At 52.6% G+C, this 27,776-nt stretch overlaps 1 protein-coding gene across 4 annotated transcripts in view; it reads right to left on the bottom strand.

Moving 5' to 3' along the window:
• Positions 1-2,326: 2,326 nt before the first annotated feature.
• The window catches only part of IGDCC4 (immunoglobulin superfamily DCC subclass member 4), a 40,665-nt gene continuing 15,215 nt past the window's right edge, over positions 2,327-27,776 (bottom strand). The window contains exons 4-20 of one of the 4 annotated variants that reach the window (XM_082737074.1): positions 24,389-24,525; positions 22,906-23,046; positions 19,152-19,307; positions 17,936-18,349; positions 17,255-17,419; positions 16,578-16,715; positions 15,536-15,709; positions 14,415-14,651; positions 14,166-14,267; positions 11,869-12,052; positions 10,973-11,100; positions 9,134-9,304; positions 8,751-8,888; positions 7,687-7,792; positions 6,962-7,190; positions 6,065-6,226; positions 2,327-5,338 (exon numbers count right to left, since the gene is read on the bottom strand). In XM_082737074.1, the coding sequence (XP_082593200.1) occupies positions 4,928-5,338; positions 6,065-6,226; positions 6,962-7,190; positions 7,687-7,792; positions 8,751-8,888; positions 9,134-9,304; positions 10,973-11,100; positions 11,869-12,052; positions 14,166-14,267; positions 14,415-14,651; positions 15,536-15,709; positions 16,578-16,715; positions 17,255-17,419; positions 17,936-18,349; positions 19,152-19,307; positions 22,906-23,046; positions 24,389-24,525 (3,193 nt within the window). In that variant the 3' untranslated portion in view covers positions 2,327-4,927. Of the gene's footprint in view, positions 5,339-6,064; positions 6,227-6,961; positions 7,191-7,620; positions 7,793-8,750; positions 8,889-9,133; positions 9,305-10,972; positions 11,101-11,868; positions 12,053-14,165; positions 14,268-14,414; positions 14,652-15,535; positions 15,710-16,577; positions 16,716-17,254; positions 17,420-17,935; positions 18,350-19,151; positions 19,308-22,905; positions 23,047-24,388; positions 24,526-27,776 lie in introns of all 4 variants that reach the window. The other 3 variants (XM_082737072.1, XM_082737075.1, XM_082737073.1) reach the window with 3 other exon arrangements.

Raw genomic sequence — 27,776 nt, 5'->3', positions numbered from 1 at the left:
TCCCGGGCTACTGCGCCGTACCCCCTGCCCGCGGGCCAGCCCCGGACTTGGGGGGCCGGGGAAGTGGAGAGAGCCAGCGGACTGTCAAGTGGGTCCAGGCTGCGGAGAAACACTCAAAGCCGTGGGGTCTGCTCTGACCCACTGTTTCTGCTTCACCCTGCACCACCGAGTCCAAGTATATGTTTTCGAGATAAACGCCTAAAAGCTGCACAAACTTGTCAAAGGTTCGGTTTTCCGTGGTTTCTGGTCCTGCCGCCCAAAGGCTAGGACGTTTAGCTGTAAGACTGGCCTCTCTAAACTACAGAGTTCTGGCACTGAGTGGACCGGAGGTGGAAGGGGTAGGAAGGCAGCTTCCTCGAGGCCGTGGGTCAAAAGTAACGTGGGTTTCGACCCCAATACTGCCTGCTGTCTAGCCCAGCCAACCCAGGCAGTCACTCTCAGAGGTCATCTGAGAGATAAAGATAATCCTATCTCTCCTGCTCGTTGCCAGGGATATTTAAAGGACACGGGTCCTAACAAATGACCTGGTATCTGGGAAAGCAAACTGAAAGTCGAAACTCCCAATAACATTTCTATGTCACAAAGACGACTCTCAATGTTTCATGTCTGAGAACACGTTAGCCAAGGAGTGCACGAATTTTACGGAAGATAGGTATGTATTACCTCTTAGGAGATACATACCCATGTTAATGCTCAGAGATCTTGAATCTTGGCCACTTACTATTAAATGATCTTCTGTTCAGTCCAGCGTGATGAGCTAGCTAGTCCATCTATTCCGTTCTAAGATCAGGAGATTTAAAGATGGTCCTCTTTGCCTCACTCAGCTATTTCTTCTTCCAACATTGGACTGGGATGAGGAGGAATAACTAGGTTTCTCTTTTACTCTGGAATCTTGGAATCAGGAGTGTTAGCCATCCATAAACCTAACTTTGGTGCATGGGCGCCTTCGTGGCTCAGTGGGTTAAGCCGCTGCCTTCGGGTGCATGGGCGCCTGGGTGGCTCAGTGGGTTAAGCTGCTGCCTTCGGCTGGGGTCATGATCTCGGGGTCATGATCTCAGGGTCCCCAGCATCGGGCTCTCTGCTCAGCAGGGAGCCTGCTTCCCTTCCTCTCTCTCTGCCTGCCTCTCTGCCTACTTGTGATCTCTCTCTGTCAAATAAATAATAAAAAAAATCTTTAAAAACAACAACAAAAAACCCTAACTTTGGTGCAGATGAGTAAAAAAGTGCAGGCCTCCAGAGATCAGATAAGTTTACTGCTGATGGGGTTTGTCCAGCCCAGGACTCCTGACTCTCCTGTAGCAGTTGGAAGATGAGTCTAGAAGGCAGGACTTGAGGTATATGAGTGAGCCATGGGAGGCAGTGGAGAAATTCAAGGTTGGAGGACACACCCAAACCCCAAACCAATTTCACCGTGAGGAGGGGCAGGAGTGATGGGCCTCCACTGGCCATAAGAAAAGGAGGGAGGGGGGCTGCCCGGGCCCAGAGTCCTGGACTTCCCTCCTGCAGGGCTTGAATTCTCAACAACCCCTTCTTGGCTTGTCCTAGACTCAGAGAGGTCAAATTGGTGTCCTGAGTTGCTGTCATTTTAAATTCATTTTGACAAGTGTTTAATTCTTCTTTATCACAACCCTTGGTCTGAGAGTGATATGCAAATAATGGCTATTCGCCTGCCTGCAGAATGTGCAGTATCTCTCCCTGTGATCTGTCAATTAACACGGGTCTGGCCCATCAGCCACTTTAGGGGTGGTCCCAGGCAGGGCAGCCTCTGGTTCTTGGTTCCCTCAGTAGAAAAGCATGCTTCCTACCAGGCTCTGGAAAGATCTTAGCAGAAGAGTATCATCCTGAGATGCATGTGGGGCATGGGTGTGTAGTTTTGCATGTGGCTGCATGCCCATGTTTGAGTTAATGGATCCAAGGGTGTTTGTGAAGGTGAGTGTGTGTGTGCATGGGTCTCTAAGCTTGTAGGCACAGTGTCCATATGTGTTACCATGCAGCCGTGAGCAACTCTGGAGACCAGAGTTACACAGAAAAATAGTTGTTAAGGCCAAATCTCTGGAGTTGTTGCTCGTTCACTTCTCCTTTGCACCCAAGAAAGTTAAAAAAAAAAAAAAAAAAAAAGCCTGTGCCCAGTTGGAAAGAGATTCCCCCAGAAAGCCTGTAAGTTTGCAATCAAAGAAAGCCTCTTTTCTAAGTTTAAGTCTGAAGGGTGGTCTGGTTCTTTCCCATGACCACCTGCTCTCTACCCTCAGAAACTCAGCATTTCCCAGCCTGGCAGGAAATACACTCTCTAGGACAGAAAGGCTGAGGAAATTCTAGTCATTCCACATTTTTGGAAAATAGTTTATTAATTCATTATTGGGACAGATACATGATCAATGCCTTGGCTTAACACTAAAGAATATCATATTTATGAGGAGGAAAAAATGCTGGAAAAAAGAATTAAATAAAATAGCATAAAACTAAATACCGACAAATAAATGAGCAGGTACTGATTACACTTGTCATGCATCAAGAAAAGGAAGGTTTCTAAATGGGACTCAAAAAACACAAGGCATCGATGGTAGGTGACAAAGGGATTAATACCCTGTAAAAGGCCAATAGACTCTTTTCTAATAAAAATACTGCTACAAAGACACAAACCTAACACTTCCAAATTACCCAGAGCCCAAATAATATATAATGCTAGTGAGTAATGGCCACTTTCTTATCAACTGTGAGTTATAGGCAGATACCAGATTTATTACTTATTTGCTTTTGAGAAACAATTTTCCACCCAACCTAATGGGTTATAAATTGTCTCATTTGCAGCTATTTAATTTAAACCAGAACCTCAGTGCCTGTTAAACAAGAACATGAAAAATGACTATGTGGTGTAATGCTAAGAGCCTACTGTTAAAACAGCCATTTGATTCAGGGCAGTTTTTGTTTTTTTTTTTTTCCTCTCCCTTTTGGGGCAGAGGGGAGGGGGGGGAGCAGAGCAAACCAGCAAAATAAAAAGAGGCTTTTGACCTTCAGAGCAAAGGCAAAACACAGACAGTGGCCTCAGCCATGGTGACGCTGGATGCCAGAGGAAGAGTACAAGCGACAATTCCATCTTCAGGGAGCTACAAGCCAGCAGGAATAATCTTCGCTCTCCCAGCCCCGCTGGAGCAGGGAGGGGAGGGAGATGTAGGTGCGGATGTCAGGCGGGAGTGACACCCGAGTGTAATAAACACAGATGCTGAAAGGGTCTGAGGGAGCCGCAACTCTGCTTGAGAGACATGTCACCATTAAAAAAAAAAAGAAGAAGAAGAAGAAGAAGAGGGGAAAGATAGACTGGTTATTTCTAATTTGGCCCAGAAGCCAGCATTAACCCTTGATGTGCCGATCAGTTAAAAAAGATGCATTTAGGGAGAAAAGCCCCCACATCCTAAGCTCCAAGGAGAAGCTGGGGTACAAAATCAAATAAATGACCTTGTTTTCTCTACACAGGAAATAGAAGTCCAGCTTGTCCCTGTGTGACAGGTCAATGGAAAAGGACTTTAGGATTGAATTTAAAGGGGGAAAAAAAAAACAAAACAAAATGAAATGAGCCAATTACCCTTGTCCTGTGCAAAGGCCTCAGTGCCAGCCCCCAAAGGGTAAAACTCCCCTCACCCCCCATCCATGAGCTCCTGTTCCAGGTGTGCAGAGTGGGAGGGAAGCTCCTGGACTGTGGTGCCTCCCATCCCCAGTCTCCTTCTCCCCTTTCAGCTTCAGCTGGGAAGGAAGAGCCCAAACCCCCTCCATCCAGGAACCCTGCCTCCATGCCTCAAAGGGAGAAATCACATTCCCTTTTCCCTGTCTCAGAAGTCCCCCTGTGTGACTTTCATCACCCAACTCCAAGGAGAATCCTCCAACCTTAATCCCAGGGAGAAAGACACAAGGGAAACTGGAAGATCTTCCCCTAAGAGGGGCAGTCTGCCTGGGGCGGAGGCATATGGTGGCACAAAGAGAAGAGGGGCAGGAGGATGGCCGGTGAAGTGGATGGCGGACACAGAAGTCAGGCTGTGGCCTCAGAGCAGACATGAGGTAGTCATGTTGTTAGGGAAGGGTGCAGAGATTGACCCCAGGCAGGTAAACCACATGACACAGTCCGGGATGAGGGTGGGAGACAGCAGAGACAGGAGACAGAGAAACAGCGGAGTGGACAGGAAAGCGGATCCCAGAGGAAGAGCAGGGCAGAACTGGGAGCAGGGGGGCTGACTGGAGACAGAGCACAAGAGGAGTGGAGGGGAAGGGAGGACAGGAGAGCCAGGGCAAAGGATTTCCAAAACCAGGCACTTCCCAAAAGACAAAATTAAATGCAGAGTTGCTCTGAGGGGAGCCAGAATCACCCTCTCAGTTGGGGCAATAGGGACTGGGCGATGGGTAGTGACACCAGCGATGGGTAGTGACAAGACCAATGGGTAGTGACAAGACGAAGATGCTAGGCAACCAGAGCCTACTGCACTCAGCCCAGCCAGAAGGGGAAATGGGCCGGGGCTGTCTTTGTCAGACAGGGCATTGCAGACACTCTCAGAGTGTGTAATAAACAGCTGGGTGACGGAGGTGGGACGCCCACAGGGCTAGGGACTAACCACTCTGGGGCACTATCCTGACCTGGGAGGATCAATTAGGCCACTGGGACCTCTACCTGGCCAAAGTCTCCCAGTTCTCCAGCTAGCGCATACATGTGCACGTCACATAGAGCCATGCCTCACAGGTCCCTCCCACAGGACAGGTGCCAGAGTGTGGGGGGAGTGGATACTCCCATTTCTTCCTCTCCCCACAGCCACAGCCCCCGGGGAGGCTTCAGACACCGTGACGATGCTCAGGAACTGCAGGTACATGGGCATACCTACTCGGCCACATGGGCCATGTCCCATGATCCATCCTAGCCTGCCCCAAACTGCACCCTCTAGGGGAGCTAGGCAGAGGAGGGGACTGGGGCTCTGGGCAGGCCTGGGCTGGTTCCTAGCGGGCAGGGGGCCTTTGGCTGGCAGCTGCTCCCGGGGGCCTCCTCCAGAGCTTCACTGGGCTGGAGGTCTGGGTATGGATAAGAAGCGCTGGCTGCCTCTGGCAGGCAGGTGAGTCTGTCTGGCCCAGGGCTTGCCTGCTCACACCCTCCCAGCTCCCTATCCAGCCAGTCTACCCCTTGCCCTAGATCTGTGACTCCCGAAGGGAGGGCAGCAGCCTCTGGAGGCAGGGGGTCCTCAGGCTCCAGGTCTTGGAGGTGAAGGTCAAGGTTCCCTTTGGATGCGCCGAAGTCGGAGTGGACGATGACTTCAGCCTCCACCTGATTCCTGCAGGCTGGGGGTGGCTTCTTCCTACCGTTGCCCTGGTCAGAGCCGAGAATGTAAAGACAGGATGACCATCGCTGAGAGTGATCATCAGAAGAATGATCAACAGGAGCGCCTGGGTGGCTCAGTCGGTTAAGCACCCAGCTCGTGGTTTTGGCTCAGGTCATGATCTCCTGGGTCCTGGAACTGAGCAACCTTTCAGCTCTGTGCTCAGTGGGGGGGTCTGCTTAAAGACTGCCCCCCTCAATCTTTCTCTCTCTCTAAAATAAATATATCTTTTTAAAAAAGTGGCCAACATACTTGGGGCAGAGAGGGACTGACCCCTTTCCCCCAAGCCCCAGAGCACAGCGACTGCTGTCCTCTAAGAGATGATGATCAGGCCTATGTGAAGGCAGGGAGAGAACGGAATACTATGCATTTGCCTTTGCCGAGAGTTCCAAAAGTACCAGATTTAGTCAGAGCCTCAGTGGGTAGGGGGAAGGGCAGAATGCACTCAATCCAGGCCCTCCCTCAGATCCATGGTAATATTGCTGGGACCCACTAAGGCATCAGGAGAGGAGCGATGGTCTTTAACCCAGGTTAGACAGATCCCCGCAAACTGCCTGCACCCCGCCCCCCACCTTCGGAGGCTCCAGGGGCCTCCTAACTAGAATTCCATCCCCATGGAAGTTATCATCAGGGGTCACGAGAAAACTCACTACTTGCTCTTCACAAACACAGAGCCCCTTCTCTCCTTTCCTCCCTCTCCCTCCCAGGACACTGACCTTTATGGCATCATACACCAGAGCCTGCAGCAACAGTGTCTGCCCCGTTCCAGCAGGGGGCAGCAGAGCCCGGGTCAGAGAAGGCATGGCACCTGCATGGGGCAGCTCACAGCCTGCCCAGGAACCTGCCCAGCTTGGCCCACCTGGCTGAGCCCAGGAGATCTGCGAGGGGAGAAAGGATGGGAGCACTGAGGGCTTGGCTGGGAGAGGGGAGCCTAAGAGAGGGAAGTAGATGGAGACTTTTGGCCTCCTGGCCACCTCCCTGGCTAAGGCTCTGGGGAGGGACCAAGAGTTTGGGGGTGAACATGAGGATGGAGAAGTCCTCCTGCAGAACAGTCCAGCACCACAGAGCCTAGAGGTGTCCAAGCCAGGCAGGGTCTCCTTCACCACAAAGGCAGGGAAAGAGGGAGGAAGCACACAAGGGTTTGAATAGGTTCCTCAGAGAAGTGCAGAAGGAGCTACCATTGGCGGTGTGGAAGGGACCTGCCCTACGTGAGCCCACCTTATCCAGGTCCTGGTCTCACTTGTCCTTCATACTGCGGTGGGGGGGCGGGGACTGGGGCTTAGAGGTTTCTCCAGCTTGCAGGATGAGGAGGGTGGTGTGACCAAATTGAGTTACCAGCAAACAGTCCACTGTGGGCCCTTCCCTCCTTCTGTGAGAACCAGGATGACCTATTCTGCCAGGGATGGAGGCCCATCTGCTTCCCTACTCTGCCAACCTTTTCAGGGAGGAAGGAGAGAGAGATCCTTTTCCCCAGCAGCTGGCCCCGGGAAAGGGAGGGGAAGGGGGGAGGAACGTCTCTAAGGGGTCACACGTTGGACTCTTGCGCCCCCTGGTGTCCTGTTTGGGAATGAGTCGTAGTGTGGGGCTGTGACCCACCCAGGCTCCAGGCTTACCTTTCTTTTGGAGTGACCCCGGCAGTCTGAAGCACCGCCTCCCATTAGGCTGTGCACTTCAGCCCTGTCCTCCATGTCTGAGGGCGGTGGAGACCAGTCCTGGGGACGGGGGTGCACAAGGGACTCCAGTTCATGGGCAGCTGGTGGGCTAGGAGGGCCAAGGCGGGCTCGAGAGTACAGGGCGGGGTTCCCAGCATTAGTTGTGGAGGACAGGCCTGGGAGGGCTTCCCTGGAATGGAAGACAGAGAATTGGGCACAGTGGTCAGAAAGGGGTGGAGGCAGGCCTGGGATCTAGTCCCGCCTATGTCCTCCGGCAGGTTCTGGAATTTGGTTTCCCTGTCTAGGCAATGATTAAGAAACTAGGTTCAAAACAGCTGTGACATTGCAAATAGAACCTTTCCTCCTCCCTTCCCCGCCCCACCTTCCAGGTCCAGGTGTCTGGAGATTAGGGGTCTCTCTTTCCAAGATGCTGTCAGTGATAGACACAGTGAGAGAAGGCAGCTCGGCCTATGCTCGCCCTTGCTGAGGAGGTAGGCCAGGGCTCCCTAACCCACTCCCCATTCTCATGAGGACATCACTCCCAATCCCTTCACTCCAGAGTCTTAGCTTCAGTGGGGCCTCTGGGGGTACCTCGGGCAAGTTATGGCCACTTTCCCTACCCTCTCATCTCCGCTGCCCTTCTGGAAGTTTCTCTTCTCTGCAGGCAGACTGGCTCCTTCACCCACCTGTGGGGGCTGCGGCGCAGTCCGGCACACATGCAGGCCAGGAGGCAAAGGAGGCCCAGGCAGACACCTACAATGATGCCTGTGACTGAGTGCACATCCAAGGAGTCTGGCAGGGGACAGAGAGGGGACAGAACAGGTCAAGGCCAGGACGAGGCCCAGGGTTCATAAATTGGGATTTTTCTTTCCTTTTCCTTTTTTCTTTTCTTTTCTTTCTTTTTTTTTTTTTTTTAAAGATTTATTTATTTGACAGAGAGAGCAAGAGAGAGGCAAGAGAGGGAACACAAGCAGGGGGAGTAGGAGAGGGAGAAGCAGGCTTCCGGCTGAGCCAACAGCCTGATGCGGGGCTCGATCCCCCTGGGATCACAACCTGAGCCAAAGGCAGACACTTAGTGACTGAGCCACCCAGGTGCCCCAATAGACCAGGATTTCTATGGCTTCCTCAGGAGACCACTGACCTGAGTCTCACCCTCTAGAAACAAAATCTTCTGCTACAAAAAGGGGTCCACCACTCCCTCTCCGACTGTCCTCCCCAATGGACATCTGAACTTCCGGTCCCTCTCTGTCAACCTGGCCTCCCAAAAAAACACACTACGGCTGATTTCCTGAGTGCACCACAAGAGTGGTTGCACGGGGCCCACACTTAGGATGCCATGCTTGATTTAAGGTTCTGCTATCACTGCCTTGCAATTCTAATTTTTAAATAAGGGTCCCACATTTTCATTTCACCCTTGGCCCTGCAAATCACATAACCAGTTCTGCTGCTCTCTCCCACCCCCTAAAGTTCGTCCCCTCTCTAAGCCAATCCTCCAATCAAAGCACTCTTCCAAAGAACTAAGCCAGTCTCCCATAAATCTGACCTCTTGACTGAACTGCCACTGAACTACCCCCTTCAGATTTGTCCTCTGCCCACCAAACCAGGAAGCCAGCTGCCCAAAACAATGAAAGGGTAGCTGTGCCCCAGGGCAGGGCCCTGGAAGAGATGACTTTAGAGGTTAACTCCAGGGGCCTCAGAAGACCTCAAGCTGTCCCAGGGTGGACCCATTCCTCCCTTCCTGCCCTCATACCTGAGAGCTTCTCCTGGAGAGTGATAACATCCTGTAGGCCAGAGAAGGGCCCAGGCCCCACCTCTGTGCGTGCCCCCATCTTGAAGAAATACCTCGTGTCACTCTCGAGGCCATGCACCTCAGCGCTGAAGATGTTTCCTGGAGGCAGAGGAAAGCAGGGCTGGAGGGTTGGGGGCGTGGGAGCAGGATGAAGGGACAGCCTGGAAAAATGAGACTAAGAAGGTCTGCTGTCCCACCCAGGCTCAGCTTCTGCCTGCTTCTCCCAGACACCCATGGAACAAACCTCAGCCACACTCTCACCACTAGCCCAGCCCCTGGAGGGGCTCAAAAAGGGAGAGGGTGGGGAAGCTTTTGCTCAGAGGCCCTGGGGCGGGAGCCCTCACCCTCCGTGGTAAGCAGGGTCCACTGGTGCTCCGGCTGGGTGTGGTTGTTGCTGTAGAGGATGAGATACTCCACGATCTCCCCATTGGGCTCGGTGGGGGGGCACCAGTGCAGCCGAACGGTGGATGGTGTCAGGGGGCTCAGGCGCAGGTCAGATGGGGGCGTTGAAGGCCCTGGGGTACATGGGAGATGGGGAGAGGCACCGTCACTGAGAGCCCCAGCTCTGGGGGCAGCCGGGAGACAGGGGCGTGAGGACAAACCACAAAACAAAATGAAAATCTGATCTCTGGGCGCCTGGGTGGCTCAGTGGGTTAAGCCGCTGCCTTCGGCTCAGGTCATGATCTCAGGGTCCTGGGATCGAGTCCCGCATCGGGTTCTCTGCTCAGCAGGGAGTCTGCTTCCTCCTCTCTCTCTCTGCCTGCCTCTCTGCCTACTTGTAATCTCTCTCTGTCAAATAAATAAATAAAATCTTTAAAAAAAAAAAAAAAGAAAATCTGATCTCTAACTAAGGAGTTTCTGGAAAACATTTAGCAGGGGAGAGGTGTTCACTACATTCCTCCCCTCCCAGAAACTCTTTTTCACTCCTTGGAGCAGACCTCAACCTTCCATACCCTGATACTTCCAAAGCTGGAGGAGACTGTCTGGTGTCCAGAGACCTGGGGGCAGAGCTCAAAATTTTCTGGAAGGCTTACATTTCATTTTGAACTCCCATGCTGTTTCTCCTCTAGTCCATGGTAAAGTTTAACATAAAGTAGAGTTCAAAACTATTTATCATTGAAAGTTCCTAACTCTCCTTGCTACCCACAGACCTTCACATAAAATCAGTTGATGCCCTGTATAGCCTTTGTCTGTGTTTGCCCCTGACACAGTTTCTAAGGGTCATGGCCATCCCAGTAGGAGAAGTACAACCTTTGTGGTTTTGTTTTCAGAGAAGAAACTGATCCTGGGGGTAGGGGTGACTGGGGAAGGGAGAGAAGGAGAAGTAGGGACACAGGTGAACAGTGAGTTGAAAGGGGACAGAGATTTGGGGTTTCAGGGCTTCAAGGCCCAGCAGAGGGTGGGACGGGGACCCAGGGCTCTAAGGCGTGAGGCAGCCACAGCATCACAGGCTGGCAGAAGCCTCCTCGCCTCTCACCCTCTCAGCTCTGGGACCCCATCTGCAAAAGGAGAAAACATCCCCATCTGTCACATAGCCAGTGGTGCTGGGGAGCCAATGACACAAAGCCTCTTCTGAGAGAACCTGGGGCCCCCCCAAACTCCTGATGCAGTTTAAGACCATAACAACTGATGTGATAGGCGGGTGGGAGACGACCTGTAAGCAGTTTTTTCAAGAGCAAACGCCAGAGAGTGCACGGCTTTCGCGCCCCATCCCACCCAAGACAAAGGTCTTCTGTCCATGGGAAAGGGAACAGGGCTAAGGCAGGCAGAACCAGAGAGCCTCTTCCAGGAGAACAAAAGTCATTCGTCTTGGAATGGCATTTCCAGAGGTTCCAGAGCCACGGGCGTGCACAGCAAATGGTTCCATCCTTTTATAGATGGGGACACAGAGGCCCAAGCTTCCCTGTGGGCGGGCAGGACGTAGAATCCAGGACACCAGCCTCCCTGACCCGGCCCCTTGTCACCAGCTCCGTGAGCTCTTGGCAGTCTCATACAAGAAGCCCCTCCTCGAAGTCTCCTTGTGTTTAGGACTAAGTGATTAAGACCAGCACAGGACTGGCCAGCATGAATGGAAGCCAGGGATAGACAGAAATAGGGTTTTGAGGGACATGTTAAAAAAGAGGGCCATCAGAGCAGGAAGGAGTGGGGTAAAAGATGGGATAGGTAGCAAGGCGGCCACTCACGGTCAGGCAGGGTGGAGCGTTCTACCACGGATCCGAAAGGCCCGTCCATGTCCACGCCGTGGGACTGTACTGCGAACTCATACTTGGTGAAAGGCTTCAGCCCACCAATGAGAATGTCTTCTCCAGAGCTGCCGAGGCAAGAGATGCGACTGGTGCTCTCAGGAGCTCCCTCCCAGCAGGCCAGACCTGTCCCAATCTGCTCTGCCAGCCCCAGGCCCTCCCCTGGGTGGGGAATCAACTCGCTGGCCAGTGCGGGGTAGGGGGTGGCGGGGGGGAGGTGACACGGACACCACCCAGGATTCCTACAGAGAGGTCTGGATGAACGCTGCTCCCAAGGCAGTCTGTCCAAATCTCCAGACTAGGCGCCTGCTCCGGGAAAACTTCCTGGATTCATCCAAGTCATCATCTACCCAAGGATCCATCTCTGACGCATCTTTTCCTGACTTAATGCACTTCAGCTTCAGCTGTACATATCTCTGTCTCCCTACTTTGTTTTAGTCTAGCTGTTTTATGTGCTTTATGATGTCTTCAGTATTTTTATGCGATTTTTTTCCTCTGCCTAACGAGCAGCTCCTCAGGGCGGCGGCTCCGCCTCCCTGTCTGACTGGGGACCCTCTCAGGACGACAGCATAGCCGTCTCCTCCCCGTCCTGTCTGAGGTTGGAGAAGTGGGTCTGTCCTGCGGCACATTCCCTGAAGTTGAGTGCAAGGCTCTGCTGGGAGTGGATGGGATAGAAGGGACTCTCCTTTTCTACCTGGCCCCAGCAGACCCTCAGTGTGTCCTGCTGTAATATGTGCGCCAGGAAAGTTTCCTGAATCCCTGGGTCCCTCCCCTTGTCCCATCTGCTGCCTCCCGCCACCGCCCTGGCCTGTGGCAGCGTGGGCGGGCTTCCCCACCTGGTGTAATAGGTGACCAGGGAGGCGTTCCTGAGCCCCCAGGGGCTGAAGCGCACGGTGTAGTTGACAATCTTGACTGTGGTGAAGTCTGGCTTTTTCCACCGAAGCCAGATGGACGTGGAGCTGTTCGATTCCGCGTGGACATGGGCGGGGGGCAAGGGTGGTCCCCTCTGGATGGGCAAGTCTGGAAGGTGAAAACAGGGTGTGAGGAAAGGAGGGAGGACACCCATCCCGAAAGATGGGTAGTGGTTCACAGTTCCAAGGCACTCTTTCTTCACTCTCTGTCTTCTGATCCTGTGAGCTAAGCAGCAGCATCCCCACCTCACAGCTGAGGAAACAGAGGCTCCCAAGAATTTAAGTGATTTTTGCCAAGGTCATGTATAAAGCAGACTGTACTACAGAGAGGCAGCAAACGATGGCAGTTAAAAGCACAGACTTGGGAGCCAAGGGCCCTGGTTCCAATTCCAGCTCTGCCACCTACTAGCTGTGCCGCCTGGGAGAAGCTCCTTAACCTCTCTGTGCCTCCATTCCCTATGTCAGTGGGGCTGAGAACAGGACCTCCTTCATAGTGTTGTTAGGAGCATTAGATTAGTTCATTTTTGTTAAACATCCAGAAAAGGGTCTGGCCTATTGTTATGGACTGAATGTTTGTGTCTCCCCAAATTCATATGCTGAAATTTGAACCCATGGTTGAGGGGGGTGGCTCGTGAAGGGGATTAGCACCTATCTTTGTCTATCCGGCCGCTATAGCAAAGTACCACAGACTGGGTGGCTTACAAACAACAGAAATTTCTTTCTCAAGAGTTCTGGAAGCTGGCGTTTGAGACCGGGGTAGCAGCATGCTCAAGTTCTGGTAAGAGCCCACGTGTGGGTGACAGGCTGCCAACTTCTCATTGTATGAACGTATGGAGGAGAGAGGAGAGAGAAGCGAGCTCTCTTGTGACTTTTAAAGGGCCCCACCCTCCTGATCTCATCTAACTTTATTTACCTCCTAATACAGCATGCTGGAGGGTGGAGTTTCAACGGAAGAATTGGGGGGAAGGGGAGGGGCACAAACTTCCAGTCTGTAACTGCTCCGTATAGAAGAGCCCACAGAGAGCACTCTAGCCCACCTTCTGCCATGTGAGGACACCGTGAGAAGAGGGCTTATGGTCTACGAACCAGGACATGGGCCCTCCCCAGACACTGACTCTGCTGATGCCTTGATCTTGGACCTCCTCCGGGACTGTGAGAAAGAAAATGTTTAAGCCGTTCAATCTAGAGTATTTTTGTTATGGCAGCCGACCTAAGACCTATACAGTAAGTACTATAGGATGACGTGTTTATTACATAAATACAAAATAACACAAAAGTGGGAACTTTATCTGTCTTGTTCACCACTAAATTTCTACAACAGGGTAGTAGACAGTAAAAAAGATTTGCTGAATGAACAAACTGGAGTTCAAACAGGTTTCTTGGCTCTGGGTTGAGTGTTCCCTTCGATAAAACACACGGTTGAAAAGCAGCTTGGTAAGTCAGGGGTGAGGGGGTGTCATAATGGACAAGCAGGGTGGCCCACCCAGAGTCACAGGGCAGTGTAATAGAGTGGGCAGACTTTTGTTGGGAAACCAGGGGTCTCAGTTCTAGTTTAAGCTTTATGTGACCTTGGGCAAGTCCTTTCATTTCTCTGAGCCTCCATTCCCTGATGGGCCACATAGGGAGGCTCTCCCTGCCTAGCATTGAGAGACAGGCTGATAGTTTGCTGTAGGTGGATGTGTTTTAAAAAAAACGTTTAAAGATCAAACCGGGTCGGGGCACCTGGGTGGCTCAGTGGGTTAAAGCCTCTGCCTTCCGCTTTGGTCATGATCCCAGATTCCTGGGATCGAGCCCCACATCGGGCTCTCTGCTCAGCGGGAGCCTGCTTCCCCCTCTCTCTCTGCCTGCCTCTCTGCCTACTTGTGATCTCTATCAAATAAATAAATGAAATCTTAAAAGAAAAAAAAAAGATCAAACAGGGTCAGGAGTCGCTGATCAGCCACAAGGTTTCTCTCTGTCCAAACATTCCCGATTAGCACTGCTCATGGGTAACGAAAATCTGGTAGTTCGCCTGAAGGACATTGCATCGACTGAAGTTTCTCTCTACACCAGAGGCTGTCTGGGGCTAGAAGAGGACCTTTAAACTGAGAAGAATGGGTCTGGGGGTGGTCGAAGCTACCAGATGGCTTGACCACCAGGGCTGGCCCAGAGGAAAGTGAAAGGAAGCGGCCCACAGACCCCTCGACGGAGCCCTCCTCCCTCTCCTTCCCCAGCCCTCTCACCTGGTGTGGGAGCCTTTTCTGTCTTGCCCTTCCACACTGCCGCGTAGCCATCCTCATGTTTGTTGAATGCCACAAGCTTCACCTCATACAGCCGGCCAGGGGCTGGGGAAGGTCATGGGGGTCACTGGCTAGAGGGACCTGAGGCCACTTTCATCCCCGAGAGCATTCTGTCCCCAGCTCCCATGCCCACCTTGCCCAGTTCCCCACCAAGGCTCTATCTGTTTCGCTCCCTCCCGCAGCCCTCCTCACCTAGCTGGGTCAACTCATACTGCTTCACTTTCTTCTTGAGCCGGACAGGCCCCACATCCCAAGCCTGGTCTCCGCGGCCCCCTGGAGGACTCTCGCCATCGGCCTCCTCCTCGGCTCCCACCTCCCGCCAGTAGAGTTTGTAGCCAGAGATCTGGACGGGGTGAGGGGGCGGCTGCCACGACACCACCAGGGACTCCATCCTTGCCCGGACCTTCAGCTCTGCAGGGGCAAAAGGGACTGGGGGCGGAGGAGCAGGACAGCAAGAGGGAGAGAGAGAAGGAGGAATGAGGAGAAGTAAGCCAGGAATGGGAGAGGAGAGCGGGGCAGGAGGAAGCCAGAAGCAGGAAGGGAGCACTGAGCGAGAGCCTTGCCAGCCTCCCCACAATGCACAGGCCCACGGCCACACCCCTGGAGCCAGGCCTCAGCTCAGCCTAGAGGTGAACTGACAGGCAAGTGGGTACCGAGGGTTGCTGAGGCCAGAAAGGACGGGAGGAGCCATTGGTGTGGGGAGCCTACTTGGAGTCTAAGAGTGGGGCCTTACTATGTGTCAGACAGTTTTAAGCTCCTTGGGTGTGTATTTTGACTTTATTCTCACAACCCTATAAAATGATAAAATACTATTGTCTCCATTTTACAAAGAAGAAAACTGAGACGTTAAGTAACTTGTCCAACGTCATACAGACAGAACGCGTGCCAGGTTCTGACAGAACGTGGCACACGTACTGTCTACTCAATCATTCTATTACTGGACCTCTTGACAAACCAACGGTCCTACTCTGGAAGCAACTACTATATGCCAAGTTCCTGTTATGGACTAAACACTTGTTTACAATGCATTGGTAATCCTCACAACACCACCCCCAACCCGTGGCAGTTAAGTGAAACCACCAAGCAGTGAATGGTTTGTTCAAGGTCACGGAGCAGATAGAAGGGACTCTGGAGCCCAGGTTTGTTTGTAAAGGCCAGCCCTTCGCCTAACACCTGGTCTCCTTGGCCCATCCAGCTGCGGAATCTGTGGAGGGTCTCTGACGGAGAGGGTGCTGGGGCCTGCGTTCCAAAGGCGCACACACACGCCCACATGGTCACACACGCCACCCTTCCTCTCCCCTCAGCCCCTGTACCGTGGCTCTGGTTGTGCACGCTGGGCGTCCGGTGCTGCATCCACTGGGAGGGGGTCCCGTAGCCAGCCCCGGTGCCCGCCGAAATCCGTACTCGGTACACCTTGTTGGGCTGAAGGGCACTGAGCGTCAACTGGGTCTCGTTTCCAGGCACCTCGGTGGAGACAACCTGATCTGCTGGGACAGAAAACATGGCTGCTGGGCGGCCACCTGAAGACCCATGACCCCCAAACTCCCCTATGCCAGCTGTTCCACCCCAGATCCTGGTTCCTCAGTGCCCTCTCAGCACAGATCCCTCAGTGCCTGGATGGGCTCCATGGCTCCAGAGTGGACTCCTGGGCCTCTAGCCTGGGCTGATGCAGGTCAACAGCCTCAGCTCAGCATGGAGAGAACCATGGCATAGACACCACACTTCCCCATGAGCTGTTATGACCATCCCCTTATACACACACACACACACACAGTAGGGTGCAGGCCCAAGGGCTTGTCTCTGAAGGCCATCAGGCACTGCCTGCCTCCCAGAGCCCAAGCCTCCTTCCTCACTCTTCCCTCCTTCTTCACTCTCACCCTGACCCCCAGCCACTTGTCTTCCCCCAACTCTTTATCCGTTGCACACCCTCTCCTCTAGATCCTTATATCTGCCCTGACACGCCCTCCCCAATGCTCTGTTTCCCCAAAACAGCAAGCACGCCCTCCACAGCCCTGTCCCGTCTTTTTGAGATAGAAGGGATTCTAGGGATTACCTAGGCTACCTGCCTCATTTCACAGATGAGGAAACTGAGACAGGGACTTAACAGCATTATCCACTATAGCTATAGATGAGGTGAAGCTAGATCCTGGGCCTCCCTCTGTCTTGAGTTAAGCCTGTTTGTCTTTGCCTACACCCAGAACTCACTCCTCTTGTCCAGGTTCCTATTTCCCTATTCCACAAACGTCATTTCTTCAGACGTCCCCCGCATCTCTGCTTGGACCCTCAGCTGCTCTGGCCAGCCCTTCGTAGCAACAATTCCCAGCTGGGTGGAGCCCTCACCCTGTGCCCACTTACCTTCCTTCCCCAAACCGTATTCTATCTTGTACTTCACCACCTGCCCATTGCTCAGGCTGGGAGGCAGGGGCAGCCACGCCACCCTGATGTCCAAGGGGTTGGGGCTGGACAGGGAGAGCTGGGGCGCTGCACTGGGGACTGAGACAGAAGAACATCAGGGTGAGCTCCGCTCCACCGACGTGGAAGGTGAGGCCCAGGAGCGGTCAGAGACTTGCCCAGGTCACACAGCAAGTCAGAAGTAGGCCCAGGACCAGGATCTGAGGGAGGAAAGGGAGCCTCTCAGGGGAGCCCCAAACTGGAGATGAGGGGATATCCTTCCCACCCCAAAGCCAGAAAAAGGTTTGGGGCACAATCTTCTACATCCAGTGGGTTCATGTCACCGGCCCCTGCCTAACCAGATGGCACATTGATATTGAGAAGGGACATATGACACAGAGAATCAAGACCTGGACTCAAGTCCCAGTTGTACTACTGACCTTGGGCAAGTCACTCTCATTTTCTGGGCCTCAGTGTCCCAAACTGTAAGTTGGGAAGAACCCTCACCCTCTCCCTCACAGGGCACAGAAGATGACACGAGGCAGATAAAAGTGCCTTGGCATTTTTAAAAAGAAGCGAGCTACCACCCCCAGGGAATTCTCTGGAACCCAAGGTGCCCACTGAAAGTTGAGAGGCCCTACCATCGTCCAGTGTGTGGACCAGTGCTGGGCTAGAGGTACGGCTGGCCCCCAGCTGGGAGTAGGCCACCACGTAGAACTCATAATCGGTGTTGGGTTCCAGGTCCCGAACCTGCAGCTCTGTGGTGTCATTGTTCACTGCAAACTGGTATTCCACATTGTCCATGCCTGGGGCAGTGACACAGGGGCCAAAGGGACTGTCAGAGAGCCACCCTCGAAGGTCTGCCAGCTGGAGGCTATCTAGGGATCCTTCATATTGTCCCAGCCTCTAGAATAATCTGTGTATAACCTGATCATCATATCATCTGAGCTGGGAAGTATAGACTTCTCCAGCTTCTAGTTTCACTGTATTAATTCCTCCACCTGTTAGGAAGTTCTTTCTGGTGTCTATCTGAAGTGACTCCTGCTGCAGTTAATAAACTAGTTCCGGGAATGCTTAGGCATTTTCCCTGGGAGGAAAAGTATTCTCTTCCTCCTCTATCATAACAGACTGTGACTGGGGGTTAATGAGCCACACACGTTAACCCTTCCAGCACCTAGCCCACATCTATGCAGATCTCTCCCGCGGGCTCCCACCCCATCCCTTTCTATCCACAAGAGTACCCACCCACGCGGCTACCCTTCCGTCGTCTAACCTGTGCCCCCCCACTCGGGCGCCCCCATGCGGGTCCCCAGCGGACGTACCCCGTGCCTTCTGGTAGTGGAGGGAGAAGCCGATGATCTGCTCGCTGTGCAGCTCGGGCCGCTCCCACGCCACCAGCACCGTGGAGCTGCTCAGCGGCGTGGCCGTGACCCGCGTTGGGGCGCTGGGCAGCCCTTCGCGCACCACTACGGCCAAGGGCGCGGCGGCGCACGCGGTGCCTGCGCTGTTCTCGGCCACGCACTGGTAGTAGCCGGCGTCCTGCAGGCCGATCTGCGTGATGACCAGGCTGCCGCCGCCACCCTGCACCTTGACGCGCCCGTTGGGCCGCAGCGGCGCCCCGTCGTGCAGCCAGCGCAGTGCGGGCCGCGGCTCCCCGGCCGCGCGGCACACGAAGCGCGCGGTGCTCGCCCGCGTCCGCGACAGCGCCTCGGGCGCCTGCGAGATGGCCGGGGCCGCTGGGGGCGGGGAGGGGGACGCTGACCGCGCGCTCCGGCCGCGAGGGGCTCTGCCGCCTCCCCGGACGCTCTGGCCGGCTCCCGCGCACCCTCTACTCGCTCCAGCCTCTCCCTGAGTCAGCCGGCCCCCAGATCCTCGCGGGCGGCGCCGCTCTACCTCTGCTCCTCCCGGGTTCACCCCAGCCCCGCGCTGGCCGTTCTCCTCCTCGCCCCGAATTGTCCCCAGGCCTTCTGAACCTCCCCTAAGTACCCTAGGTCCTCCCGAGCCTCACCACACTCCCTCAGATGCCGTAACCTCCTTCTCCCCTCCTTCCAGTGTCCCCTGCACCTGGAGACTTACCTCTCTCCGTAGTTACCTCCAGCCCTGAGCAACCCTGTCCAGTATTTCGTGTCACTCGGACCACACCACTGTCTCTTAACCCTCAGTCCTACCCCTCCCCCCGTGACCTAGGTCCCACTCAGCCCTCCCCTCTCCACCCCCCAATCACCCAAGTCATGCTCTGATCATCCCCACTTTCTCTCCCTGCCTCAACTTCCCCCACCTTATCCTCCAATCTCTTTCCCCCCACTCCCCCGCCGCCAGTCCTCTAGCCTGTCCCCTCCAGTACCCATCCTAACGAAGGACTTTTCCCGGAGTGCCGGACCCCCAGCTCTAGCCCTTTTTCATCCTCCAGGATTGCCCCTCGATCGTTCTAAGACACCCACTTGCCCATCCCCGGTCCCCAACTTCCCTTCGCTCGCCCTAGCCGACCTGCCCACTCCGCCTCCCCCCGCCACGGCCCAGTTCTCCACCCCGCCTCACCCAGCACGCGGAGCTCAGCGGCGGCGGTGGCGAAGTCGCGCGTGCGGGGCTTGTTAGCGCGGCACACGTAGACGCCCGAGTGCCGGGGCTGCGCGCTGCTGATGAGTAGGTTGGTGCGGCCCAGGACGATGACGTCCGTGGAGATGGGTTTCCCATCTGGGGGAGGAGAGGAAGAATGGTGGACTAGGGCACCGAGGACTGCCCCTGCATCTACACTCTGGATCCGGGGTGGGACGGGGGCCTCCACACCCGCTTAAGAAAACACAACAGTCCCTTGTTTGAACCTCAGTTCCTCCACTTGCTAGAGGCTGACCGTCTCTGAGGCCTCCTGTCTCCGTCTGTAAAATGGCGAGAGGAGAGTCCCTAGCTGGAAGGATGCTGGGAGGGTGGGACCCATAAGGTTTGTGAGAAAGCCAGGCACAGCGCAGGCACCCAACAGGTACTCAGTACCCTCGTCAGTTATTACTATTACCATTATTAATAAATTCATTTCTGGGGCACCTGGGTGGCTCACTGGGTTAAGCTGCTGCCTTCGGCTCAGGTCATGATCTCAGGGTCCTGGGATCGAGTCCCGCATCGGGCTCTCTGCTCAGCAGGGAGCCTGCTTCCCTCTCTCTCTCTCTCTCTCTCTCTCTGCCTGCCGCTCTGCCTACTTGTGATCTTTCTCTGTCAAATAAATAAATAAAATCTTTTTTAAAAATTTTTTAAATAAATAAATAAATTCATTTCTCTCAAGAAGGACATGCTCCTCCTATATGGTCTTATTCCAAATATTGTGATGAAGACATGGCTGGAAAGGTCTGACCAGAACCAAAGATTGGAATATATGCAAGGATTTTTATCTTGAATCTGAAATGAGAACCATTTTTATTTTATTTTATTTTAAATATTTTATTTATTTATTTGAGAGAGAGAGCGCGGGCAAGCACAAGCAGGGGGGAGAGGTAGAAGCAGGCTCCCCACTGAGCAGTGAGCCCCATGCCTGGCTTGATCCCAGGACCCTGGGATTATGACTGGAGACCAAGGCAGACACCTTAACCAACTGAGCCACCCAGGCGCCCCTGAGAACCATTTTAAAAGCTCCTGCTTTCTGAACATGCAAAGAAGATCCAGAGAAGAAATGTAAATGGCCAAGAAACACCAAAAAAGTGTTCAACTTCACATAATCAGAGAAATGCAAACCAAAGCACAGATGTTAATTTTCACCTATCAAATTGAGAAAGTTTTTTAAAAGGGTAAGCTGCCAGAGAAAGGGTAAATGCTGAGAAGGGCTCCACCTTGACTTTGATCCAGGGATCCCATTTGTGGGCACTTATCCTGGGGAGATAAGGACAGGTCTGATCACTGATCACTGTAACAGTGGGCAATGGGAAAGGACTTAAAAATTCAATGGTAGGAACTGGCAAACTGCATTATGGCTATATTCAAATGATGGAATATAGTCATTATCATTAAAATTACTTTTTGAAAAAGTTTTAGAGATGGGGAAATGGTTATAATAAACTGTTGAATTAGGGCGCCTGGGTCGCTCAGTGGGTTAAGCCGCTGCCTTCGGCTCAGGTCATGATCTCAGGGTCCTGGGATCGAGTCCCGCATCGGGCTCTCTGCTCAGCAGGGAGCCTGCTTCCCTCTCTCTCTCTCTGCCTGCCTCTCCATCTACTTGTGATTTCTCTCTGTCAAATAAATAAATAAAATCTTTTAAAAAAATAAATAAATAAATAAACTGTTGAGTTAAAGTAAGACTTGTAACTGTAAATATAGCATGCTCCCAAACTCAGGGGGAAAATGTACATGTGCGTTGAAAAAAATCTGGAAGAAAATACACTTGTATGTTAACTATTTCAATCTCTTTGAGTGGTGGAATGTTTTCTGTTTCTGCTTTTCCCCAGTTTTTTCCAGTGAACATACAACCTTTGAAATCAGAAGGAAACAAAACAAAAAGGCATGTCCTTTCCCTGACTTCATGAAGTTGCTAGAAAAGTAGCAGTGACAGGTGTCAGGAAGGAAGTCCTTTTCCAGCCTTTCTCTTCCCAATCTCTGTCCAGGAGTGCTATTAGCAGACTTTCTGCAAGGGAGTTCCCAGGACCACCCGTGTCGGGATTCTCTGGGACAGCAATTTTCAAATCATCACTGTGCACTCGAATCACAGAATCTCAGGGGACTTTGTTAAGATGCAGACGCCCAGGGCAAGCCCCAGATTCTGCATTTCTGCCTAGGTACAGGTGGCGGGTCCAAAAATCACCCTTTCAATAGCAAGGATCTAAGGCAGTTTAAGTTTCCTGGGTCACTACTGTCCAGGCATGAAGGCAGGGAACCTGCAGTTCTAACAAGCTCCCTGGGTCATCCTGATGCAAGGTCAGGATTTGAGAAACACTAATATTAGAACTTCTGGGCAATGCCACAAGCCTATCCCAATAATATTATGAAGGTCCTGCTGGTGCCAAGATCCCTTAATTAGGCCGGTGTCCCAAGTCCAGTGAAGTGTGCGGGTCATGAAGGCCTAAAGCTACTAGCACTGTTTTATCTCATCAGTTCAGTGGGAGGTAAATAGTTGTTCAGTTTATTATTTTTCTTTAAACTCTGTGTATTCATTATATACTCTTTTGGATGTGAGATTTAAAACTTATGGAAAGGAGACAGTATAAGATAATAGACTGAGTCAGGGAAGAAAGGTAAAGAAAGCAGAGTGAAGACTTCTGCCGTCAACTTGAGACAAGTCACTTCTCACTAACAGACAGAAACAAAAATAATCCTTGCTGGGGCGCGTGGGTGGCTCAGCCAGTTGGGTGTATGACTCTTGGTTTCAGCTCAGGTCATGATCTCCGGGATCTCAGTATAGAGAAGACTCTACACTGAGCGTGGACTCCATGCTCAATGTAGAGTCTGCTTATCCCGCTCTCTGCTCTGCCCCCTCATGTGTGTCCCCCATGCACTCTCTCTCTAAAATAAATAAATAAAATCTTAAAAACAAAACCAAAACAAAACTTTACTTTTTTTCTGTACAGGAGTGTAGGAAGTGGTGTATCAGAAAGAGAACAGGCTCTAAAGTTTGGGCCTTAGCTCTCTGAGCCTCTGTTTCCTCATCCATCCAGTGGGAATAAGAGTCCTCACCCCTGCTCCCTTCCAAGGGCTGGTCTAGGCTCTGGCAGGAGGGTGGGCTGAGTGCTCAGTAGACGGCAGCAACGTGGGGCCAGCAGCCTTCACTACTCTGATAGCCCCTGCTGGAAAGCAGTCCCGCCTGGCACTCAGCGCTTGCTGCTGCCCGATACCGTTGAACCTCTTTTCTTGGGTGTGTGTTTTATTGCCCTCACCCAGACTATGAGTTCAAAGGGAAGAGTCCCTGTCTCTCCCATCTGATTTCTTTTTTTTTTTTTTAATTCACGGTGTCCAGCACAAATCCAAGCACACAAGGCTGCAGCAATCTGAGTGGAGCCGAGGAGCAGCTTTGCAGCCCAGCGGAGGGGGCCTGCTTTCCCCTGACTCCAGCCCTCACACATTCACTTGCAACACTGTTGAGCACACCCTGAGTAAGGTCTCAGTGACGATTTTGTGAGTGGCAGACACAAAGTGCTTCCTAAAGGAACATGCTACATGGACTGATGTCTAAGTCTGTCCAGGTTCCCCCACCCATGCTCAGCCCTGGGAGAGGAGCTCCCACCAATGGAGCAGTCGCCCCTATAGCATCCCACCTTGGGGACACGTGAGATGCCGCACCCTCCTTCCCCATGCCCTTGGGTCCTCTCCCTCCACTTACCCTGTCGGACCCAGGACACAAAAGGGGTGGGGTCAGCGGAGGCCACACATTCCATCACCACACTCTGGCCAGAAACCACCGTGGTGTTCTCCGGGGCTGCCACGATGACCACGTCCTGCCCCCTGGTGGACGCCAGGGACCCTGTGAAGAGGGCAGGCCAGCAAGCAGCCTTACCATGAGGTGTCTTTACTTGCAGTCCCTCACCTGATGCTCACCTGGTGAGGCAGGTGAGTCAGGGAACAGCCAAGGTTTCATCTGACAGATGGGGAAAGCAGCCTCATAGTTCCGCAGAGTAGGGACCGGAACTCAGAGCCCTCTCTCTTGGAGCCAGGGGAGGAATAACCTGGCGTCTGGCACACCACCCCCATTCTTCCCTGAAAATGGAGCCCACCCTGCTGGCAGAGGATCATCAGGGTCACCGGTAGACTTGGAGCCTGGGGTTGGAGTCAACAAAGTTTCTGGTTCCCTCAATGCCATTAATGCAGCGTGACCTTAGGCAAGTCCCTTCTCCAGAGGGCTTTGGGTTCCCTTGTGGAAAAGGCAGGAGGCAGGCTCCAGTTTCCACCATCTTGGCAGCTCCCTGAGCTCTGATTCCCTGCCAAGTTCTCCCCGTGACCTGTCCCCTGGGTCAGCCTGAGGAATACCGGGTGTGTCCAGCAGGTGGCGGCAGAGACTTCCCGGCACAGGAGGGAAAGTGGACCAGACTAGGAGACCTACCAGTCAAGCCACAGGCAAGTAGGGTCCCTGGAGGTGGGAGGGATGAGGAGGGGGATGGGAAGAGATGTGCAGAAGGGCAAGGTGGGGAGAGGGTGCCATGGCAGAGGAAGGCAAGTGAGAGGCCCTTGGGGGAGGCCCGCACTAAGATCTGTTGAGCACTTGCTAGGTGCTAGGCACTTTCCACTCTTACCTCAGCTATTCCCACAACCCACCTGAGCTAAACATTTGATAACAGCACAGAGTCGCAGAGATGGTAAGTAGAGAGGCCAGGTTTCAAACCAGGTCTTTCCGACCCCAAAGCCTGTGCCCTTCCTACTGCATCATCCTGAGACAGGAGTTTTTCAGAGAAATGGAGAGAACAGGAGCACCAGACTGCTGGGTACCAGATTTGCAGTGTCCAGCCAGCAGCAAGGGGGGGGAATCCGCTGATGCCCAGAAGGGCCAGGACCAGGGCTTCCTGATACTCCTCTTCAGATGCCTCCCCTCCCCTCTCCCCCACCTCTACCCGTAGCCCGGACGCCCCACCCAACCTTAGGGAGCTTAGAGCCTCTGTAGGAAAACAGCCCTAGACTGGGAGCCTGGAGTCCGGGGTTCCAACCCCTTCTATCTCTGACTTCCTGGGTGGTACTGCCTTCTCTGCGTTACCTCGCCTTACCTGCCCAATGGCAATTTGAAGGCAGAGCTTGGATCTCACAAGGCACTGCCAACTCTGAGGTGGCTGATGCCCGAAACCCCTGGGGGTTCCCCCGCCAGGCCTGCCCCTTACCTCTGTGGGCGACACTGAGTAGGGCCTCCTGGCTGAATCGCTGGCTGACAGAGCTGGTGGCCACGCAGCGGTAGGAGCCTGCGTCACTCTCCTGAATGTCCAGGATCTGGAGGACCCCGTTGGGGAGAATGATGAGCCTTGGGAAAGGGAGAGGGCACCTATGAGGTGGACAGTAACTCCGCAGGGAGCTCTCCTGGGTCCCCCTCCCCCCCAGCTTGAACTACCTCCAGCATCTCACTTTCAAGCCTCATTCATAATAAAACCTGCAAATTAAAGCTGTGAGATACCATTTGCACCTTCCAGATTGGCAAAGATCAGAAGGTTTAATAACACACAGTGTGGATGAAGGAATGGGGGGAAGGTACTTTAGTCTTGGTGGCCATGCCCATCGATACACCCTCCTTCAAGGGCAAGTTGGTAATATGTTAAAATCAACCCTGCACGTGCCCTTTGACCCAGGAACCCCACTTCAAGGACTATCCTACAGATATTCTCAGACATGTACACAAAAACCTGTTTAATGATATTCACTCCAGTGCTGCGAGGACAATAGCAGAAGACTGGAAACAATCCAAGGGGCCATCTGTAGGGGGGGAGCTAGCTAAATCGGTTTGGGTACATTCGCACAACGGAATGCAAGACAGCTGTTAAAAAGGAGGCAGCTGCATGTGTGCTCTAACGGCATGATCTCTAAAGTGTTTTTGGTGCGGAATGGTGTGTGAGGTTATGCACGCTTACATGCTTGCACCGAAGTCTCGGTTGAGGGCGGTTGTCTCTGGGGAGGGGACCTGGGATGGGGGTAGGGCAGGCAGTGGGAGACTTACTTTTAATTATACAGCCTTCTATATGGTGTGAATTTGTTTACACCCTGCCTATATTAACTCCTCCCTCCCTGATAAAAATCCCTTTTGTTCAGGCAATATCATCTGACCCTCAAAACAATCTAAAGAGACAGAGGGCATCGCAACCTCCATTTTACTGATGACAAGACGAAGGCTCAGAAGCACAAGGGCATTATTTCCCCAGGGACTCACAGGTGGAGCCAGATTAAAACTTGAACCCAGGTCTTCCAGGACCAAATCCCTTGTTCTTTTCACCTGCCTGTCTCAGCAGCCATCAGATGGCTAAGGATGCCTGAGGAAGGGTCCCTAGGAAGCCGCACGCAACACACACACTGCTTTGGAGGGGTAGGATGGATAAAGGTGGTATTCTCTACCCTCTTGGTTAGAGGGTTGGAAAGTGGCTCAGGTTAGAAAGGTATGGAGCCCTTGCTTAGGAGACAGTGCAATGCAGGCAAGGCTGTGTCCGTGCAGAGGACACTGGGGTGGTGATAAGCAGAACAGGTTCTGGACCAACTGTGTGTGTCGGGGGCGTCTTCCTGAATCCTTCACCTCTATCCTTGCAGGGCTAGCTTCTGGCTGAGAGCCCCAGTTTCTCAACAAAGCAAATGATGCTGGTCCCTGGATATAGGCTAGGTCAAGGTTGGAGAGGGAATGAGGCAGCAGTGTGCTTGATGAAGGTCCCTTAGCTCATGGGGAAATGGGTATGAAACAATTTAAATGCAGCCAAGGAGAACTAGCTCAAGGGCGTTGGGAGAAAATTCTGGCCCGGGCCTGGAAACCTGCTGTGGCCCAAAAACTTAGAGAATGCACATAAGCCTGCTTCACTCCCTCCCTCATGCCAGAGGCAAACTCAGCTCTCTCCCAGGGTCTCACCTTTAGCTCCAGCAGCTGCCCACATCAGTGCTGGGGCCAGCAGGGGAGAGGGGACATGGAGGCAAAGGGTGGTGGGAGGTAAGATCCTGGCCCAGGAAAATCTGATGGAAAAGGACAAGTGGGGAAGGACAAGTAGAACCCATCTGGGAAATAAGACCTCCACCTCCATCCAGGTCTCCTCCACCTAATAAATCCCGCCTCCAAGACCCTCTTTCACGCTACGTAGCTGACCTTGCCTGCAGGTTTTCCACCGGAGCAACCCCAAAGTTTCCCAGGCTTTCCATGGAAATTGTGCTCCAGGTACCCAAAAGCTGAGACTTCTCTGACAAGGAACATTTCCTTATTATGTGTGGGAAAGGAGGGAGGGAGGAAAGAAGGGGGAAAAAAGGGGTATCTTTCTCAGATATGGTACAATCACTGCAGCCAACAGAAGTTGGTCTGCTCTGCTTACCATCACCCCAGTGTCCTCTGCACGGACACAGCCTTGCCTGTGCCAGCCACTGTCTCCTAAGCAAAGGCTCCACACCTTTCTAACCTGAGCCACTTTCCAACCCTCTAACCAAGAGGGCAATGGAATCACTTTTAGTGTTCATTTAAAATCTTTTCTGGTTTGTTAAAACGTGTTTTTAGGAGCCCTGTCCATGGAAAGATGTCCAAGATATATTGGTGAGTGGGGGAAAAAAGCCACCAAACAGTGTTTATGAAGCAGTTCTATGTTTGGGAACCTGATAAATGATATGTTAGGATATGCTCAGAAAAAGTCAAGGGTGGTAGAGCTTACATCGTTCAGGGAGGTTTCCTCTGGCAGTGTGATTACTGGGAATGCTTATTTGTTGTGTTTAAAATTTTTTTTGAATATTTATTAGGTTGGAAATAGAAAACCTGAAAAGCTGAAATTGAATAAATACAATCTCTTTAAAAAATAAATTTAAAAAATTGAAATTGAATAAAAGCATGACCTTAAACCCTTTATTGTGGGAATCCGGGCTCTTAACACAGAAACAGCTGTGACATAGTGGAGAGAGCTGGTTCCAGCAGATGTGATTGTACCAAGCGACATCACATGTCTGGGCCTCAGTTTCTCATCTGAAAAATGGGTTAAATAGTCCTGTCCTGCCTACTTCACAACCCCAGCCCTACTGTGTTGTGAGTTCACAATAGACAATGGACAGAAACACTATCTATGAATCCCAGATTCTAAACACATGTTTAAATGATATAAACTGTACACGTTTAAAAGACTGGGAGGAGGGAACAATCCTAAGAGTAACAACCATCTATGTCCAGTTGGTAGGTGACTTTTTCCCATTAAAATGGTATGTTTTATTACTTTAAAAATAATTCAGGGGTGCCTGGGTGGCTCAGTGGGTTAAGCCTCTGTCTTCGGCTCAGGTCATGATCCCAGGGTCCTGGGATCGAGCCCCACATCAGGCTCTCTGCTCAGCAGTGAGCCTGCTTCCTCCTCTCTCTCTGCCTGCCTCTCTGCCTACTTGTGATCTCTGTCTGTCAAATAAATAAATAAAATCTTTAAAAAATAATAATAATTCAGATTGCAAATAAAACAAAATAGCTACTTATAGAATGAAAAGCAACCTCTGTCCAAAAGGAAAGGATCATTCTCTTTCCAAGCCTGTGTCTGAGCCCCAACCCCAAAAGGCCACTTGGAACCAGGG

This window comes from Mustela nivalis (assembly GCF_964662115.1).
Source record: "Mustela nivalis genome assembly, chromosome: 6".
NCBI classification, from domain to species: domain Eukaryota; kingdom Metazoa; phylum Chordata; class Mammalia; order Carnivora; family Mustelidae; genus Mustela; species Mustela nivalis.
Note: the sequence above shows the minus strand (reverse complement) of the source record. Positions and strands in the feature narration are given on the sequence as shown.